This window comes from Dipteris shenzhenensis, chromosome 25 (genome assembly GCF_047967505.1).
Source record: "Dipteris shenzhenensis isolate YYH24624 ecotype China chromosome 25, Dip_SZ_1.0, whole genome shotgun sequence".
NCBI classification, from domain to species: domain Eukaryota; kingdom Viridiplantae; phylum Streptophyta; class Polypodiopsida; order Gleicheniales; family Dipteridaceae; genus Dipteris; species Dipteris shenzhenensis.
The window spans coordinates 3,974,463-3,995,640 of NC_141620.1; the positions used below are offsets into that span (position 1 = coordinate 3,974,463).

Consider the following 21,178-nt stretch of genomic DNA (forward strand, 5'->3'; position numbering starts at 1 on the left):
TTACAATCTTCAACTTTGACTTCTCTCGATAATGTCCTATTTTGAAAGTTATATCAAATTGGCGGATGAATTGGCAAAGCTTTTTCACTTGTTCCATACTTTTATATCAAAAGTGGTGAACTTGACGGACTTACCATTCTTTGAAGTCTTTGCTTCTGGATTTGGATCTCTTCCTTTTTCGTCCACGAGGAGAATGCTCTTTAAATGTGGAAGAAGAAGAAGAAGAAGAAGAAGAAGAACTGCTCGACGAGGGCGTCATGCTTGTAAGACACGTTAAGACATGACACGTCAGACATGCTTCAGACACGAGTGCCTAAAGTGTCTTAATGATGAGACACATAAAACACATCATTGTAGTTATAATAATAAACTTTTAATGAAATAAATGTATGTGTGTATGTATGTATGTTTAAGTATGGAAGTATACAACTTGATAACATAGCTAACTACTAGATTCTAGAAGTACACTAAGCTACACTTAAACAATGCAAGAAGTAACAATGTACAATGTAGTTAAGAGTCAAGGCTCGTCATTTTAAAAGTTAAAAGTTAAGACTCACGACTTAGGGGCTTGCAAGTTAAGACTCAAGACTTAAAAGCTAAAAATTAAGACTCAACACTCGAGACGACTCACAACTTTAAAGTTTAAAGTTTAATTGAATCTCCATATTAAAAAATCCAAATGACAACTTAACAAGAGCCCAGATGGCTACATAGATGATAGGTGAATCATCATAGATTAATAAAAATAAATACCATGCCAACAATCTATTTGTCAATGGGACATGAATGAAATGTGAAGCCTGATACATATAATTGAAAGGAAACTTTCGACTCTTGAGTCAAGTCTCTCAATACTCATCCTAATCTGGATTTACTAGGTCATTGTCACTGCTAGCTCCAAAGTCACCATCGATCCTCTATCGAACTCAACTCCGTTGTTGACATCAGTGATGGATGGCCAATTTGCACGGTCCAAAGTGCCAAAGTGTAATTTCCAAAGTCCAAAGTCCCAAAGTGCAAATGTTTAGAGCTTTCAAGTTTTACAAAATTTCAAGAGTGTCTAAATGTATTTTAAGGTAAGACTCGTGTCTTAATTGTATCATCATAAGACATTGGTGTCTTAACAACCATGGAGGGCGTGTTGGAACTTGGGGATCTTCGCCCATTCTTCTTACTCCGACTTCTATGGGGCTTTGTGTCCCTTCTTCTTTCTCTTGAAGCATAGTACTTTCAGAATGGTGAAGGACTTTGGGAATGCCTTTTTAAGAATGGCGTTGTCCTTGGGATCCTTTTGAGGTAAAAGAAGTAGGATGATGCCTTTGATTAACTTAAGTAGCTTGCTTGCACATAATCTCCTCAAATAAGTGCTACAATCGAGGTATTTGCTTGAAGGGCTGGTACTCCTAGATTCTGGCCTCAACAAATTCTTCATCTAAATTATCATCAGGTTCTAAGGGACACCTTTGACTGGGGCGTCTAGTGGCTGAACTGCCATATTCCGAAACCATGATGTGCGAGATGAAAATTCCAACCCAAACTGATTCAAAGCTTGGTTGAGACAAAATAGCCAATTGCAAAGCCCAACTCCTCACAAGGGGGTAAATGTGTTATGGGTGAAGACAAAAGCTGACCCAATGCGTGATGAAGTAAGGGTGGGAGTGGCTTTTGGTTGTATGGTTCAACCGATTGACCAGTAAATCAGCCCTGAAGAATAGTAAACAAATAGTCAATTGCAGCTCCAAAGGCCTGCAACACACGAGCGGAACAGGCGGAGCTGGATTGGAATCAAAGAGGGACTCCTTGTCTGGATCTTGGCATCGAAAATCTCTCTTCCGGTTGGAATATCTCCAAATCACTGAATCTAAGTAGTTCTTGGATTGTGGCCACAAAGGAAAGTGGCAAGAGGCTGACCTCTGGTACCATTGAAACCTTAACCAAACCTTAATGCAGCTCCCACGATCAAAACACAGCTCCCTGGTGAATTCACATTCAAGGAAACAAGGCCAGGATTGGCTGGGAACCAGATCGCAGAAAGGGAAGTCAATTCGCAGCACCTAGGAACAATCTCACTTGAAGAAAGAATGTTTGGAAGCTGGAAACTCTGAACAACGAGCAGGAATACCAATGGGGGAGCTGAGAAACAATTTGTTGTAGAGAGAGAATAAGGGAGTAGAGGGGGGAGAGAAAAAACACATCACCAGGGGCCAGAAAGAAGGGCTGGCTGCCCGGAACGTCTTTATTGCACTAGAATAACTTTGCACAACTGGCTCACAGAGGGAGCATGAATACTGCTTAGAGCTTAGGGGCTCTTCTTTTATAGGCTAGGCCTAGCTTGTGCTTTTCCAACAGATAAACCTGCTTTCTAGCCTAGAATAGGCTACTTTTTACAAAAGCTAGCTTTTACGGCCTTTCTCCATAAAGAAGCACTTTTCTTGAAATCCAATCTAGAGACCTCGGGAAGTCTCTCTTCAATAAAATGGTAGTTCTAAAACCAATCGCAGCAGGCATGGCACACTTTGATAAGCTGGAAATCAAATCCGCAGTAGTAAGAGTTGCTTGTATATACGAGATGCACATTCACATTGAATTCGGACTTTTTGCTATGTTTTGTCCAAACGTGTGGGCGTATTGCTAGCCTTTTTTATATGAATTTTCTTTTTGCCAATGACTTTGAGTACTGTAAAAGTTTTAAAGCAAGCTCATATAATGAATGTAAATTTTTCTTGTGGCATGGCATTCCTAGGTATTGCACAGGTGGAGTTCGGTGCGAGATGGCTTCCGCATATTTGAAGAATAAAGGGAAAGGCTTTGAAAATGTCTTTCAGGTCGTGGCTTACTTGGAACTTGTCTTTGCTTTTTGTTTGAAACAACATGAAGTACAATCAACAACTAAGGCGTTCAATTGTTTTCCAAATTTAGTTAAGGTGTAACTTGACCTAGTCAAACTTGATATTCTAGGGTTATACATCGTGGGTGAAGTCAGAGGAAAGTTATTGGAGACAAATTCAATGTCTACCTTGTATTATTTTGTATGCTAAAGCACGAGGATCTTATTCCAAAGGCAAGAATATCATTATTGCTACAAACATGGAAGTTGGATGACCTAGATCTACACAAAACATTGCGTAGGGACTCAAAGGATTTGGCAGTGCTCCCTTAAGATGGTGGGCAGGATGTGACGTACCAGGCAAGACTACACTTTGGGCACGGCAACTTGGTTGGGGGGACCACATGCTTTCCACATTGAGACGGTCTCTCCAGCCAAAAGGATAGATGGCCTCAGTATCACTTGCTTGGATCTTGAGGACAAAAGTCCATTCTTCGGAGGAGAGGCCTGAGCTCCCTCCGAAGGATTGTGCTTGGGAATGGTGGCCAACATCATAGCTTACTATGTGAGCTAAGCATTGCTCAATGAAGCCAAAAGGAGCTCCTCTTTCACCATGTTGGTTGAATCTGACTTTGACTCTTCCTTGGGCTTGTCACCTTCCTTTTGCTTATGATATGCCTTCTTCTTCCGATAGTCCTTCGCCATGTGGCCTAGCTTCCCACAATAGAAACATTTCCAATGCCAGTTCCTCTTCTTCTTGTCTCCACTGCCATATGGCTTGTCCCCCCTTTGAGTCGTTATCATCTTTGAGCTTGCCTTTTCTAGGCTTACCCTTTTTGCCTTTAGCTTTTGCAAGAAAGGCCTTGTCACTAGATCCATCGAATTTTGTTTTCTAGTTTGTTCTTGGGAGAAAGGGCACTAGCTCTTCAAAAGTGACTGGTGCCAACCGGTGCCCTGCAATCATGGTCGTGACAAAACCCTTGTAATTTCTAGGAAGCATGCTGACGATCAGTCTAGCCATTCTGGATGAATCTCTCGTTTGCTCAACAGCAGAAAGTTGAGCTCTTATCACCTTCATCTTGGTGCCATGCTTTTGAACTGAGTCCCCCTCATCCTTATGCCGTGCTTTTGTCCACGTAAGACACTCTCCTATAGTGCCCTAACCCCTTGTCCTCTTAATATGAGCTCACAAGTGGGCAGTGACACTCCAGCACACCTCTCAATGACTCGACTATAGCCGATGCCCATGTGTTTGGTGCTGCTCTCTAGGAAGATCCTTGGCAAAAGAAGCGGAAATGTTGTCCTCTATTGGACAGTACATCAGCTCCAAGACCTCGTCTTGGATTAGCTCCCGAATTAAGTAATATTCAACCTCCATATACTTCATACCAACATGGAACACCGGAGCGATACATGATTCCATAGCTGGTTGTGCCTTTGAGGTACCTAAGAACCTTGAATCCAATCTTCAGGTGACCCTCCCTTGGTACAGCGTACTCCAATGGCAAAAGCTATGTCAAGCTTGGTATTAGTTGAATACTAAGCCTGACAGCAAACAACCAACCGTTCTCCGGTCTACTACTGCATCTAGCAACTAAGACGTTTCTCATTGCTCAGTTTGGTCCTGCCCACCATTGGAATTGGTGCTTCTTTGCAATCCTGCATCTGAAATCTTTTTGGCAACCTCTGACAATACCTCTCTTGACAAATGAAAATATTGGCAAGAGAGGTGGTGTTTCCTTTAAGTTGGTGATAGTACCTCTCCATAGGAGTTGCTATGAAACCTTAACCACACCACAAACTCACCTCCCCGAACAAAATGTAGCTGCTAAAGTCAATTCGTACCATGGAAACAAGCCCAACAATCAAGCTGGAAGGTGAATCACTTTAGAGATATGGGAAAGGGAGAGAGTGAGAACAAGAACACAGCATTGGGAGCTAGGAATAAGAGATCACCCCGCGAAAGTCTTTATTGCAATAGAAATCTCTTTGTACAATGCGGCTCACATGGGAGCACAGTCTAGGTACAATTCTCAATACAATTTCGAGCCTAGAGGCGCTTATTTTATAGACTAAGCCACCCTACTAGAAAGCATGCGCTTTCTAAGAGCTGGGCTTGCTTTCCTTGCCTAAAATAGCCACCTTTCTCTAGACAGTCGAGCTTTCTCCAAGGTATTCATGCAACTGAGCACTTCTTGCTGTCCCCAATGGCCACATGTGAAAATGTGCAAGTTGTAGTCCCTTGAACCAACTCTTGTTATTAGACATGAGTTTGGAGGCTTTGCAATCCACGTACCAGTCATCACTGTCCTCACTCACTATGTGAGCTAAGCATTGCTCAATGAAGCCAGAAGGAGCTCCTCTTTCACCATGTCCGTTGAATCTGACTTTGACTCTTCCTTGGGCTTGTCACCCTCCTTTTTCTTATGATTTGCCTTCTTCTCCCAATAGTCCTTCGCTATGTGGCCTAGCTTCTTAGAGTAGAAACATTTCTGATCCCGGTTCCTCTTCTTCTTGTCTCCATTGTCGTATGACTTGGCCCCCTTTGAGTCGTTGTCATCTTTGGGCTTGCCTTTTCTAGGCTTACCCTTTTCACCTTTACCTTTTGCAAGGAAGGCCATGTCACTCGATCCATCGAATTTCTCTTCCCAAAATTTTCTTGGGAAAAAGGGTACTAGCTCTTCAAAAGTGACTCGTGACGAGCGGTGCCCTGCAATCATGGTCGTGACCAAACCCTTGTAGTTTCTAAAAAGCATGCCGAGCAAAAGTCTAACCATTCTGGCTGAATCTGTCTTTTCACCAAAGGCAGAGAGTTGAGCTCTTATCACCTTCATCTTGGTGCCGTGCTTTTGAACTGAGTCCCCCTCATCCTTATGCATGTTGTAGAGCTATGTTTCAAGATCGTGGATCCTCGCAGCATTGTTCACTTCGTACATGTGTTTGAGGATCGTCCATGCACCGAGGGAGGTGGCCGGGAGCCGAATATGTTGGAAAACACAATCTACAATGGTACAATGATGATGGCCAGGGCCTCCGCATCATGCATCACCCAATCTCTCATTGCCATTGGATCTATCGGTGTAACAACCCCCGTCACATTTGTAGTGGGCTGTGGCATCATCTCAATTGCAGCCATGATTTCCCAAACCAATCTCACCACTAGGTGGCTCCGACCTTTCATGTTTCAGAGAGGACAATTCGACCATCAGGTCTACTTGCTTCCCCCAAGCTTGGGATTGGATATCGAACAGCCATGATGAGACTTCAGGGGGGAGATCGTCCTTCTTTGCACTGAATGCAGAAATCATCTTCCTCAAACGGGGTCGCCCCGATCTTTGGAGGGGCTCCTTCCTCCAAGGGTGAGGGGTATCATAGGAGTTGCTGACGAGGCTCTTACACCATGTTAGATTTAGGGACTGTTTGGGCAGCAAACCTAGCACAGCGCAATAAACTCAAAGCACTCCTTTTCCAAAGAAAAGAACCTTCTATTGGAATTTAGAAAATGAAGATGATACAAATCAGCAGTCCATGGGACGCTTGACCAATCCAAAGGGGCTTCTATGCACCCTGCTACTCAGGACCGCAGCTCACTACCTAGAATGGCCTAGAAACCAGTGCCAACAACCAAAGTAGGAGACTATACAACCAACGGACCCCTCGATCCATGAAAGTGTAAAAACTGCCTGCAGGTTGTCCTTGCAAAATTCTACCACCTTTTGGTAGTCATCCTAGATCACTCTACACCTTGCTCGAAGTGGCCCATAGGGTGTGGATGATATGCTACCGGCCAAATCTACTACCCCTATATCACTAAACTATAGTTCGTTGCTCAAATATGGCTGGTACACGGATAGCAAAGCCTCCAAACACATGTCCATTGGTTCAAGAGACTACAACTTGCACATTTTCACATGTGGCCATTGGGGACAACAAGAAGTGCTGAATTGCTTGAATACCCTAAGGGACTAGGTTTAGTCCAAGAACTAGAATGGATGAATTTACTTAACCGCTAATGGGTTAAAAGTGTTGGATATTGTTTGTGCAAGGTGCGGGACTTTGTAGAGTGCTAAATTCCTCCAATTAATGGAGGGCCCACTTGAGCTAAAGTGTAAAAGGTGCTCCACTCAATGAGGAAAGGCTCCTGTTTTTGGGAAAGCCCAAGATTTTAGAGAAAGCATGATTGTCTAGAGAAAGGTGCCTATTTGCTTTCTAGTTGGCTGGCCTAGTCTATAAAATAAGGGCCTCTCGGCTGAAAGTTGTATTGAGAATTGTAGCTAGACTGTGCTCCCATGTGAGCTCCCTTGTACAAAGAGAATTCTATTGCAATAAAGACTTTCGTGGGGGGTGGGGGTGGGAGTCATCTCTTATTTCTAGCTCCCAATGCTGTGTTCTTGTTCTCACGCTCTCCCTCTCCATCTCTCTACAATGATTCACCTACCAGCTTTGTTGTTGGGTTTGTAATGCGCTGTCTAGAGTTTCCAGCTTCTAGACGACGTCTACCCAATTTGCGGTTTGCTGCAGAGTGCTGCGATCCATCCTTGCTGCGATTGAAGTTTCCAGCTAGTTCTAGGCTTTTTTCCAAGGTGCGAATTGAATCTAGCAGCTACGTTTTGTTCTAGGAGACGAGTTTATGGTGTGGTTAAGGTTTCACTACAACTCCTATGGAGAGATACTATCACCAACTCCAACGAAGCACCACCTCTCTTGCCAGCATTTTCATTTGTCAAGAGAGGTACTGTCAGAGGTTGTTGAAAAGATTTCAGATGCAGGATTGCAAAGAAGCACCAATCCCAATGGTGGGCAGGACCAAGCTGAGCAATGAGAAACGTCTTAGCTGGTAGATGCAGTAGTAGAACGGAGAATGGTTGGTAGTTGCTGTCAGGCTTAGTATTCAACTAATACCAAGGCTGACATAGGTTTTGCAGTTGGAGTACTCTGTTAGTTCTCAACCAAACCAAGGGAGGATCACATGAAGGTTGGATTCAAGGTTCTTAGGTACTTCAAAGGCACAACCAGCTATGGAATCACGTATCGCTCCGCTATGGAGAATTTTGTGATTTGGATTGGGCTGAAAAATGGGATACATGGTGCTCAACTTCAGGTTACTGCTTCATGTTTGCAAAGTGCACCATCTAGGAGGTAGAATACATGACAGCTTGTCCGGCAGCATGTGAGTCCATTTGCCTCAGATAGATTTTGAAGGACATGGGAGTTCTTCAGGAGACGGTGACCGTGATTAAGTGCAACAACATGTATTGCATAATGATTGGAAAGTCCGGTGTTCCATGCCCGTATGAAGCATATGGAGGTTCAATATTACTTCATTTGGGAGCTAATCCAAGACCAGGTCGTGGAGTGGATGTCCTGTCCAATAGAGGACAACAGTTCCACTATTTTTACCAGTGAGCATCACGAAATGCATGGGTATCAGCCATAGTTGAGTCATTGAGAGAGGCGTTGGAGTGTCACTGACCCACCTGTGAGCCCACAAGGGTCATGGCACTGTGGGAGAGTGTCTTACGTGGACAAGAGCACGGCATAAGGATGTGGGGGACTTGGTTCAAATGCACGGCACCATGATGAAGGTGATAAGAGCTCAACTCTCCGCCGTTGGTCAAAAGATAGATTCAGTAAGAATTGCTAGACTCTTGCTCGGCATGCTTTCTAGAAACTACATTGGCTCTATCATGACCATGATTGCAGGGCACCGGTCGGCACCAGTCATTTTTGAAGAGCTAGTGCCCTTTTTCCCAAGAACAAAGTGGGAAACGAAATTCGACAGATCTAGTGACAGGCCTTCCTTGCAAAACATAAAGGTCAAAAGGGTAAGCCTAGAAAAGGCAAGCCCAAAGACGACAACGACTCAAAGGGGGGCAAGTCATACAACAATGGAGACAAGAAGAAGAGGAACCGGGATCAGAAATGTTTCTACTTTGAGAAGCTAGGCCACATAGCGAAGGACTATCGGAAGAAGAAGGCAGATCACTTAGCTCACAGTGTGAGTGAGGACATTGATGGATGGTACGCGGATAGCAAAGCCTCCAAACACATGTCCAACAACAAGAGTTGGTTCAAGGGACTACAACTCACACATTTTCACATGTGACCATTGGGGACAGCAAGAAGTGCTTAGTTGCATGAATACACCAAGGGACTAGGATTAGTCCAAGAACTATAATGCATGCATTTGGTTAACCCTTAATGGCTTAAAGTGTTGGATATTGTTTGTGCAAGGTGCAGGACTTTGGAGAGTATTAAATTCGTCCACTTTTCAAGGGGAAAAGCAGAAGACAAATGGCGCCCCAATTAATGAAGGGCCCACTCGAGGTAAAAGTATAAAAGGTGCTCCACTCAATGGAGAAAAGCGTTTGTTTTTTGGGAAAGCCCAAGTTTTTGGAGAAAGTTCGATTGTCTAGAGAAGGTGCCTATTTTAGGTAAGAAAAGCAGGCCCAGCTCTTAGAAACCACATGCTTTCTAGTCAGCTGGCCTAGTCTAAAAATAAGTGCCTCTAGGCTCGAAGTTGTATTGAGAATTGTAGCTAGACTATGCCCCCATGTGAGCCCCCTTGTACAAAGAGATTTGTATTGCAATAAAGACTTTTGCGGGGGTGGGGGACATCATCTCTTATTTCTAGCTCTCAATGCTGTGTTCTTGTTCCTTGTTCTCACTCTCTCCCTCTCCCATCTCTCTACAGTGATTCACCTACCAGCTTCATGGTTGGGTTTTTAACGCGCTGTCTGGAGTTTCCAGCTTCTAGACGAGGTCTACCCCATCTGCGGTTTGCTCTAGAGTGCTGCGATCCATCCTTATTGGTGTGATTGAAATTTCCAGCTAGTTCCAGGCTTGTTTCCAAGGTGCGAGTTGACTCTAGCAGCTATGTTTTTTTCTAGGAGATGAGTTTGTGGTGTGGTTAAGCAACTCCTATGGAGAGGTACTATCACCAACTCCAACGAAGCACCACCTCTCTTGCCAACCTTTTCATTTGTCAAGAGAGGTACTGTGAGAGGTTACTGAAAAGATTTCAGATGCAGGATTGCAAAGAAGCACCAATCCCAATGGTGGACAGGACCAAGCTGAGTAGCAAGAAATGTCTTAGCTGGCGGATGCAGGAGAATGGTTGGTAGTGTTGCTGTCAGGCTTAGTATTCAAGTAATACCAAGCCTGACATAGCTTTTGCAGTTGGAGTACTCTGTTAGTTCTCAACCAACAAACCAAGGGAGGATCACATGAAGGTTGGATTCAGGGTTCTTAGGTACCTCAAAGGCACACCCAGCTATAGAATCACATTATCGCTCCGCTATGGAGGAATTTGTGATTCGTATTGGGCTGAAGAATGGTATACACGGTGCTCAACTTCAGGTTTCTGCTTCATGTTTGCTGAGGGTTGAACTATCATCCAGGAGGTAGAATGCAAGGCAGCTTGTTTGGCAGCATGCGAGTCCATTTGCCTCAGATGGATTTTGGAGGACATGGGAGTTCTTCAGGAGACGGTGACCGTGATCATGTGCAACAACATGCATTGCATAGTGATTGCAAAGAACCCGGTGTTCCATGCCCGTATGAAGCATATGGAGGTTCAATATTACTTCATTCGGGAGCTAATCCAAGACGAGATCGTGCAGCTGATTTACTGTCCAAGAGGACAATATTTCCCTATTTTTGCTAAGGCTCTTCCTAGAGAGCAGCACCAAATGCATGGGCATTGGCCACAAGTCGAGTCATTGAGAGAGGCTCTGGTGTGTCACTGACCCACCTATGAGCCCATATCAAGAGGATAAGGGGTCAGGGCACTGTAGGCGAGTGTCTTACGTGGACAGAAGGTCTATGCATGGTTTGCAGCAGGTTTGGTGGACTGGAAGTACCTGGAAGTCAAGCTGGGCACATGGCACGTCTGCCTGCAACAGGGCAGCAAATACAGCATGGTTAGTGGACTGCGAGGGCCTATTTATAGCCCAGGCAGTAGGCGCCTGTGAGAAGAGCAGAAACGAGACCAATGAGGTCAGGATCCAGTCGGCTAGATCCACAGACGCAACCGGGTTTCTACAGCAGACAAAGTTGGGTATTTTGGGCAGGCTCCAGGTTTTGTGTCATTCCTATGCAGCTACTGAAGACTGTGATGACCCCACAAATTGTGTAGAGTGTAGCAGATCATCTGTCGTGTAGGTCTCAGTAGGAGCAGCCATCCTTGACTGCTATTTTATCCAGCACCATTGGCTGTTTGTACTTGGATCTTTTCTGAGCAGTTCTCTCACAATTTGTGGATGAGTATACTGAGTTCTATTTCTTCTCTGTGTTAGTTTCAGTGAGTGCTTGCTGCTGTCTATGAGGGAGATCAATGAGTGATTTGAGTTTGTCCAAACAGTCCCTTAATCTAACATGATCTAGGGGACTCTTCACTCCCCGATATGTATCTGAATATTTTTTGTACATGGCAGTGATCCTTTTGTCCATAGACTAAGGGGCCTTGCCCCCTTTTATCTTCCTTCCACATTTTTGGGGCATTAGGCCCCTATGAGACAGTAGAGGCCTGTGTCGCAACAAGAAGCTGATTTTTTGGTTCCAAGGAGAGCAATGGGTCAGCGACGATCTACCATACTTTGAAGTGGGTAAAGTAGGCTTGTCCTGGAAGGACTTTGCATGTGACTTACTTTAAATATCTTTTTGAAAGGTTTTGTATAAACACAAAGCTAGAAGAAAATATTTTACAATATATCCTTGTGCATTGACTAGAAAGTCCATTAAGTTTTAGGATCTACTTGAGCTGGTATGTTCCCCATTTATGTAGTATTGCTGTATGCCATAATCTTGAGAGTTCATGCATAACTATGATCTCACCTGAAGAGGCTGTCTTATGGTTGTCCTATAAGGTTGTGGCTTTTAAAATCCTTCAGGAATTTCTTCTTAAAATTGAATGATCCTTGACTCATGTGTTTGGCTGTATATTTCTTCTTCAGTGTGGTTTGGGCCGACAGTTGTTGTGCAGTATTTTTTGCTTGTCAAATATCCATTTAGACCCCAAACGCCACTTGAAGTGGGAAGGCATTTCGTCCCATCCATCCTTTGCGGCCATCCAAGTATCTTTGGAAATGGTGGATCCAGCAATTATGGGCTCAATCCTAGAGCATGTGAAGAGATGCAAGGTTCATAAAGTGGATTGCACTGCTCAAAGACTCAAGTTTAAGAATGTTTACTCACAACCTCGTTGATAGGCTTATAGTATTAGAACAGTTAACCTCAGTTTATAAGCTATCAAATACTCCCAAGACGATTCGAAACAAGCAGAGAACTTTTAAATGTGTGTCAAGAAAGTGTATGGTGCTCTATGTCTAGCTCTTCTTTCTTCTTCTTAGGACTGGCACTAAGACTTTCTGGATCCCTTTGTGTCACTTGGCATGGTTATGCATTGGTGGTGTTGCTAGTTTCTTTTCAAGTATAGGTAAAACTTTCACAATTTGTTCTGCTTGCAAGATGTGCTTTTAAAGAAGAAAGAGCGAAACTTGGGTTCTTTATTTTTCCATGGAAATGAGCAGTTGCTTTTTTATTCTTGGAAACCTGTATGTTCATAAGTCTTAGTATGTTATCCTGTCGACTGTGTTGGGTCACCTTCTTTTTTAAAAAGAAGCTTCCTTATGTTTTGTTTGCAGCTCTCTGGTGGAATTCAACGGTATTTGGAGGCCTTTCCTGATGGGGGGTATTTCAAGGGCAAGAATTTCGTGTTTGATCATAGGTACATGGTTTTCCTTTCATGGGCTTATATTGCTCCCTAAATTGGTGTATCACTTAAACCAGCTCATGTGCTCAAATAATACTATTGGAACTTGAAAGACTGGGTCGTATTCCTCCAGGGTGGCAGTTGCCAGCGCATCCTCTGAGGTGATTGGATTGTGCATGAGTTGCGGGGACTCTTTTGATGATTATACCTCCAGGTTTCGTTGCTCTCATTGTCGAATGTTGGTGTTGATCTGCAGCAGTTGTCAGGTTTGCCTCTTGTCAATGTATGATATGATTAGATTTCTCACCTGCGTTGTTCCTCAACAAAATTATTTTTTGCTGCTGAAATATATATGTGTGTGTGTGTACGTAGTCACCTGCCATGTGTGATTCAGTGAATATATATATGTGTGTGCGTGTGTGTAGTCACCTGCCATGTGTGATGCAGCTTTACAACCATCCTGCACAGGCCCAATCATGCTTATAGTTTTAGCGACTATCATGAGATTGAAATTGCACTATGAGGTGTGGTTCTAGAGGAAGTTTGGGCATGTTCCTGGATTCATCTAGATATACAAATACATCCTATAGAGGCCCAATCATGCTGTTTTCCTACCTTGGGCTCGGTGACCTTTCAAAGTGTACCCTCAAGGATGGCTAAGGGGAAAAGAAACCCATGACCTATTGCATATGTGCACCTTTTTTGCTAGGCTATGCCCTGAATATCATCTATGTATGTGACCTATGAACATGAATGTAATACGTTCTTAGAGACTTAAGCACAATGTTGATGAGTGGATAGTTGTGTCTTTCAAATAGATGACGTATAGAAAGGAGTGGGTATGGCCTTTTCATACAGAGATCGAAGACCAAACGTCGTATCATTATTACTCGTCACAACATAGTCACATATACAAAAGAATGGACTGTTGGAGCAATTACTTGCCATCCATAGATAACTGGACATTTGCGAACCTTGCGTGAAGGGCAAGCGAGCAAGACAAATTTTTGCCAATAATTTTAACTTCAAGGCAAATGATTTTAATCAGTCCACGAAGGTTTTAAAAAAAATGCAAGTTGTCACAATGAATCAATATTCTCCGCCTTCACCTTTTTGCAGTTCCTCATCCAAGGTCTGAGCCCTCCACAACTCCTTTAGGCCAGCCAAAGGCCTCAGCATGGGACCTGCCCAGTTGTGTGGGCTTCACAACAGCTTGACTGCATTTTTGGACAGCAAGGCAGTCCCATGCTCTCCATGCCTCTTCCATTCCCTCCATGCTCAAAATCTTCACCGCTCTCCTCCCACACTCCCTCTTTTCTTTTTGAAGCATCTTGCCTTCCCTCAGGATTGATAGACTCTGAGAGAAGTGGCTGCCTTAGGACAGTATCCTTTGAAGCTTTGAGAATCCAACTGCCCCTCTCAAGCTTCTTCGGCTCCTTCCCATCTCACACATACGTATGTACATGTATATATGTATGCATGTACGTATCTATCTATCTACACACACACGCGCATGCACGCGCGCACACACACAAATATCCGTTGTTTTGCTTCTAGACATGTGAGAAACCCTTTTTAGAGATATATTTGGTTTCTTAATTTGATTAAACTTCATGATTTTGGGGAAGGTTATCTCAGATGGCCAAATTTTAAGTCGATATTGGTTGATACAAATTATACAAATAAGTGATTTAAGGATCCTTAATAAGTTAAGACGTCTAAGAGGAGTAAACATCTTTGCAGTCGTCAACCTCTTAGTTCTATTCATACCACTTCTATGCTATCTACAGTATTCATAGTAGTAGTATGCTTTATGTAGGTCAACCTTTTTGAATTGCTTTTGTCCATTTTCAAGAGCATGTTGGGAAAGCTAGGAAATTCCATAAAAGGTATTCTTTGATTGGATATTAGAAACCCTTATATGCAGCAATGGCAAAATCAGGTTTTGAATCCTTTTGTTGTTTTCCTATTGAGCATATAGAAAGAGAATTTGCTAATTTGAAATAAATTTTCAAGGCATCTAGGCCCCATGAACTTTTTTGGATGAGAACTTTACATACCTTCTTTCCTAGTGGTTTTAATTTAGAAGGGAAGTCGGCTTATCACAGGCTAGTCAAAGCATCCTATGTTTTGGAGGACTAAACCAAAGACTAAGAAGTTTAATCCAAATTACCTTCTAGTCTTGATAAGATAGGTTCAAGTTCTATTTTGAAGTCACCTCAAGTTATGAACACTCTTTCTCAATGGGTCAGAGGAGTTTGGAAGCATCCTGTGATTGCTTGGACATACATGAAAACATTAGAAATAAAGGCCTTCAATTGTGTAGATATTGGTAGAAGCATACAATGCATGCCCCAAGTTATTATTAGTAGTCCTTGTGGTTTCGCTAATCAATAGTTTGCTCCTTTCCTTAACAATTTGCTAGGACATGTGGCTATTGCTGGTACTTTGTCCTTCCTACTACCTTACTAAGGAGAATTTTCTTAAAAGGCACAAAATTTTGACTTCCTTCTTCCAAGGATTTTTGCGTATTAAAGGCCATAAAGAACGGAGTTTCAAAGTTTGCTATCCAAGTAGAAGAATCTTTAGGGATCCAAGGTCTGTTATCACATTGAAAATAGACAGTTATGAATGTAGTTGCTTGAAAACTAAGAGAAATTCCTTTAGTTCACACCGTTGATAGTTGTTTTCTCTATTTCATCAGAGGATGAGACATGCGTGCATAAATTCCAGCAAAAGTTTGTGATTTCTTATGTAGACAAATGCTCATATAATTTTGTCCTTCACCCGTAAAAGGTTTCACTTGCTATCTCTGCTAGGAGAGCTTAACTTTGTGGCAAAGACAGATACTAGCTGTTGTATTTCTAAAAAGTATTTGATTCTGTAAGTCTTTTGGGTTCATTTGCAACCCAAGTCTTTCTTATCTACGCATAGCTTGGAAGTTTCATGAATCTAGATGTATTGCGGCTTACAAGACTTCTCTGACTGATGTCTCAAAGCGGTTGAGTTTTTTTCCCAGAGAAAAGAACTTCTATTAATGCTTAAAAAGTCATGTGGGGATTTCAATAATTCCCCTGCCACTGAGGATAGTAGTACTCATCGATCTCACATGCTACGAAGAGAACGGGCATGTGGAGACATATGTCTGGTTCTTGCATGCTTGTGATTTATGGCAACGTCTTATGCTTGCTATTGATGGGTACACCTTTCATCATAATGCCTTTACTTAGTATTGGGATCGATTGGATTGATGTACATGCTCCATGCATGGCAATTTGGTAATTTTACTTGTGAGATGGCTTTGGATTATACTTCGCACTTTTCGGATCATTTTGAGGTATGTATGACTTTGCAAATCTAAATTTTTATGATTGGACATATTCTAGTCTTACAAAGGTATATTTTTCCATCACCTCAGCGGACAGGCAAATTCTTTGAATTTTCATCCAAGTGGTGATCAATTGTTCAACTACTTCGATTTATATCACGCGGGTGCAAAAGCCCCAACAGCTAAAATTTTCTCTGAAGAACAAAAAATCTAAATTTGTATGATTGGACATATTCTGGTCTTACAAAGGTATATTTTCTATCACCTTAGCGGACATGCAAATTCTTTGAATTTTCGTCCAAGTGGTGATCAGTTGTTCAACTACATTGATTTATCTTACGCGGGTGCAGAAGCCCCAATAGCTAAAACTTTCTCAAAGAAAACAAAAAATCTAAATTTGTATGATTGGACATATTCTAGTCTTACAAATGTATATGTATGACTTTGCATTTTGGCCTTCCATTGCATGATGTACAACTGCCCTGCAAAAGGCTATTATTGGTCAACTTCTTATTTGACACACAATGCCTTCAAATTTTTGGTCTAGGCTCTCATTTTCTGACTTGTAGTGCATGCCTCAATCAATGTAGATCGGGCATGGGATTTGATTAAAGAATTTGGGAAATGCTAACTGGGTGACCTACGGTGAAAAGTGGCAAATGCAAAAAGTCAAATTCAGTACTTTACTACTGTTGTGCAGCAATGCCAATTGTCCCTTAATGGACAAGCTGGCTTTCAGGATGCTGGTTGAGAATGATCAACAAAAGTTGAGAAAATTGTAACGTTAGAAAGCCATGCAGGATAAAGGTTGCTTTTCAAAGATTTTTTTCAAAATCCTGCATACTTCCTGATGGATGCATTAATTGCATTGGTGCTGATCGGAATGGCCTGTGGACGATGAATAATCAATAGCTTGATGATGTGGTGCAACAATATTATGCCAATTTATTTGCAGCCCCTCCTCCTTTACCTGTTTAGGTTGATACGTGGGACACCTTTCTTTGAAATGCTCAACCAATTCTCTCCTAGGAATCAGGATGAGGTGCATGCGTTGGATTTGCGATTTACTGATTAGGAGTTTAAAGCGGCATCGTCTAGGTTGGAACGCTTGAAATCCCTGCAGGTGCTGGGATGGCCTTGATTTTGAGTTTTTTGTTGAATTTTGGGATCAATTGAGTTATTTCTGCTGCACATAATTTATGATGCTTGTCTCTCTGGCACTATGTCTTCATTGTGGAAAAAGTGATTGCTGTGTTTGATTCGTAAAATGCCCCTATGCTAATATTTGTCAGACTGGCGGCCGATTACACTGATATGGGGTTGCACCCTGCCCAGTATGGTTTTGTGGTATATAAGTTGATTTTAAAAATGTTGGTATTATGCATATTTCTTGTATATGGGGTTGCACACCCAGTATGGTTTTGTGCCCTGCAGACAGATTAGGATAATATTGCAAATGCTTACATTGGCATCGGATATGCCAAATATGCTCATCAAGATGTAAAAGGCAACACTAACCATATTAGAGGGCATTGACAACAATTCTTCATGAAGCATTTAAGCACGCAACAAAAAATTAGAAGAATACAATGATCTTTAATTGATTTACCTCAAGAGGTAACATATTTCTTTGGACAGGAGAGGCATCATACCAAATAGGTAACATATTTCTTTAATTGACTACCTCAGGAGGTAATATATTTCTTTGTACAAGGAAGGCCGTATTAGCGGGCATGCAAATTTCACATTGTGAAGTTTTCGTCCAAGTTGCGGCCTGCTGGTATTGCGATAATTCTTTCTATCTTAAATGGTGCGTTGCCCTATTAGCTAGATTTAGATGCTTGCTTGGGAGAGACTAAAATGAAATCGTTTAGACTTCACAAGCAGTTGTAGCTTGAATGAAGAGATTTTGGACTACTTTTTGATTAGCCTTCTCCATTAGTGCTAGCCTTCGTCACGGCTGAGTCTGCCCTTCACCTCCGGAGTGCCGACAGAAACTCAGTACAAAGACTTTGTATAAATGGATGCTCAAGTATGTGTGGGTGTGTGGATTTGTATGTTCGAGAGCATATTTTTATGCTATGGTCTACACCCACTGTTGGGTGCTGATGACGTCAGTGGGGATGTCATAGTAGCTAGTCCCTGCTATGCGTGATGGAGTTTATGGTTTTCAATCTTATGAGTGACTATCGTGAGATTGAAACTGCACTATGTTGTGTTTTAAGAGGATGAGTTTGGGAATGTTTCTGGATTCATCTAGGTATAAAGGCATCATACCAAATAAGATGTAGAATGTATCAATAATAGCATATGGTCTGTCTTGTTCAAAAAGAGAATGCACACTATATAGGTGGTGAGATAGAGGAAGAGGAGAAGTTTCATCTTTATGCAAATTACCTGAAGAGGCAATTTATCAAAGGACATTTATAAGTAATGTAGTATCTGAAAATGGAGTACTTTCCGAATTCTACATGTTATGCCTGGTCCCAAGAGGTGGGTGGGTCTTGAAAAAGCAATTGACTTTGTTAGATGGGATCTTATTGTAGATGTTATGTGGTGGTCGGGCTTTAGACCCAAAATGCAAAATGTTGTTTACTGGCTCTATGAAGATGGCACCGCTTGTTGCCTCTTATCTGATGCCCTCTCTTCTTCTTGGACCTTGTGCTGCTCTGTTAGTCAAGGATATCCTCTTAGTGCCTTGCTTTTTGCCAACTGTTGATGCATATGGATGCCTTATTTTTGAAGTAGTGTTTGCATCATTGAATTTTCCAAGGGGCGCTTCTTTTGTAAGCCAGGCTTATGCGGATGAATCTTTTTTCTATGGAACTCAGAATCAGATGGTTGGCAAATTATGCAAGCACTTGATTTGTTTGGTCTTGCAGCTGGGCTGAAGTGAATTCCATTAAATCTAACCTCCTGCCTTTGCATGAGTGTGACTGGCATTGCCTTTTGTGGCTGAGCCTCTTGATCAGGTTGTGCGACACATTCGGATACCCCATTGGATGGGATATTTATCTGTGACAAGAGAGATGTTGGATACTAATTTTGCATCAAGAAAGCATTTACATTCATAGCTGTGCAGTCCATGAGACTCTCTCTCTCTCTCTCTCTTTCTCTCTCTCCTCTCTCTCTCTAGTGCACACACATGGACTTTATACACAATGCGCACACACACACACATGCACATACAGAGACTTTGCGCGCACGCGCACACACACGAATCATGATAAACAAATCCAAAACACATTCACACAAAAATAACACATACACATATACACATACACATATAAGAATTAAAAACAGCTCCCCTTCACCCAAAAAAAGGCAACTCAGAATTGCAAAAAATTTCCCAAAAAAAGAAAGTTTTTTGGGCAAGAGTCTTGTCTGGAAGTGCCAAGTTTACGTTTTGGGCACAAACGTTTCTAAGCATTTCGACTGCCCGAAACATGTTTTTTTGGTAACACTGGTAAGGGTAACATGGAGTTCCTTTTCTGAATTGTTGGCAAGGATTCTTTTTCTCAGCAAAACTTGTTCAAAATGCAGCTTGAGATTCTAACACTGTATTGCTTCATCCCAGACCAACACATCCCGGGATGCACGAAATCCAGGTTATACTTGTGAGCTATGCAGGGTTGGAAGGAATTCTAATGGCATGCAGCCCCCGACTCAGCAATCGGGGCTGTTAGGTGATAACAGTTTTGTAAGGCATAATGTAAACGAACCATTCTCTGAAAAAGAAAAGTCAAAAAGGTTGTATATGCTGGACATTAGGAGGGAAACTAGGCCTGAAGATCATCATCTGAAGATGGAATGTGGTATGTGCTTTTTATTCACTGTAGTCGTCTTTGAATTCAGCCTTTAAGAAATGTGGTTGAAATGACAGATGATGTGGTTTTCGACATAATATTGCTGGGTGTATGTCTGCTTTCTCAGAGTGACATTTGGAAATGCAGGAATGCCGACCAAACAAAGACTCAGGATCCTCTGCTTGCATGGTTTCAGACAGAATGGCTCCAATCTAAAAGGGAGATTGGCTTCATTCACCAAAAAGCTAAAACACATTGCTGAGTTTGTTTTTGTAGATGCACCACATGAGGTCCCATTAATATACTCACCCCATTCCAAACAAAAATATACATATCAAGAAAGTGAAACTGGAGGGCAGGCAGCAAAGACTGAAGCAAAAGTAATTTTACCTCGCAAAAAGTTTGCATGGTTGGTCACTCCTGAAATGATATCTTTAAGTTCAAACCCACATGACTTTGCTTGCTATCTAGAAGGAGAGCCTGTACAGGTTTCTGCCACAGCTGAGGAGTTTAATTATGTTAAAGCAAGCCCTCCACAGGCTTTGCTGGATTCAGGAACAGTGCCTTCAAAAGATGATTATTCAACCGCTGAGCAGTCTTCATATTCAGTAATGGAATTTGACCAGTTTCAGTACAGAAAGCAGACTGAAGGCTGGCCCATGTCATTTGCCAGACTCAAAAGTGTTTTTTCTGAGCTGGGGCCCTTTGATGGAGTTCTGGGGTTTTCGCAAGGGGCTGCTGTTGCGGCTTCTCTTTGCCTTCTAAGTGCTGAAGGGAAGGACTTTGAGTTTAGGTTTGTGATATTATGTTCAGGCTTCTTGTCCCCTGCAAAGGAACATCAAGGTTTGATAACCGGTTCTTCTTCTTTGCCTTTGAACTGCCCATCCTTGCATCTGTTCGGTGACACTGAGGGATGTGATCGACAGATAAGTACGGATGCCAGCATGGAGCTTTTGTCTATATTTAGCTCTGATCATTGTGTGGTGCTGAAGCATAATTCGGGTCACATTGTCCCAACTCAGAAAGAGTATATGAATCAAGTCAAAGCATTTTTGAGTCAGTTTTTGTAACTACTCTTTGTTTTGTAAATTACGATGTTGCTTTTGGCATTTCGCAAATTCTTATGTAAAGGAATGGGCTAATCCAATAATCTTATAATCACTTCTGTGCCTGCATGTGGTATCCGAGTAACAATTTCCGTCTGTTTCATCCTGGCTCTTTGTTTATTGTCCTTCTTACGGATTTACCTGGTAGAGCATCCCCTGGAGTTTGGAGTATTTTGCTATCTCCCAGGGTTCCTCGCGCATTTTGGTAGTATCTCTGGTCTATTGGTGCTAGGGTTTAGGATCGATGATGTTGAGTAGATGTATTGCAAGTTGTATTGATGGTAGTGTCTGGAACTTGACCGAGTAGTCGTGCGAACTTCATCATAGTTTGCTTGAAAGGTATAAAGCATTATGAATTCACGTTGATATGAGCCATTGAAATTTTTGTTGTTGGCC

At 42.2% G+C, this 21,178-nt stretch overlaps 1 protein-coding gene across 2 annotated transcripts in view; it reads left to right on the forward strand.

Annotated features, from left to right (window-relative positions):
* Positions 1-20,770, forward strand: part of LOC147885328 (rhodanese-like domain protein) — a 41,007-nt gene extending 20,237 nt beyond the window's left edge. Inside the window, exons 5-9 of one of the 2 annotated variants that reach the window (XM_087396928.1) lie at positions 2,747-2,828; positions 12,475-12,557; positions 12,676-12,808; positions 19,448-19,685; positions 19,824-20,770. In XM_087396928.1, coding sequence (XP_087253054.1) covers positions 2,747-2,828; positions 12,475-12,557; positions 12,676-12,808; positions 19,448-19,685; positions 19,824-20,746 — 1,459 coding nt within the window. In that variant the 3' untranslated portion in view covers positions 20,747-20,770. The remainder of the gene's footprint in view (positions 1-2,746; positions 2,829-12,474; positions 12,558-12,675; positions 12,809-19,447; positions 19,686-19,823) is intronic. The other variant, XM_087396930.1, reaches the window with a different exon arrangement.
* Positions 20,771-21,178: the final 408 nt, after the last annotated feature.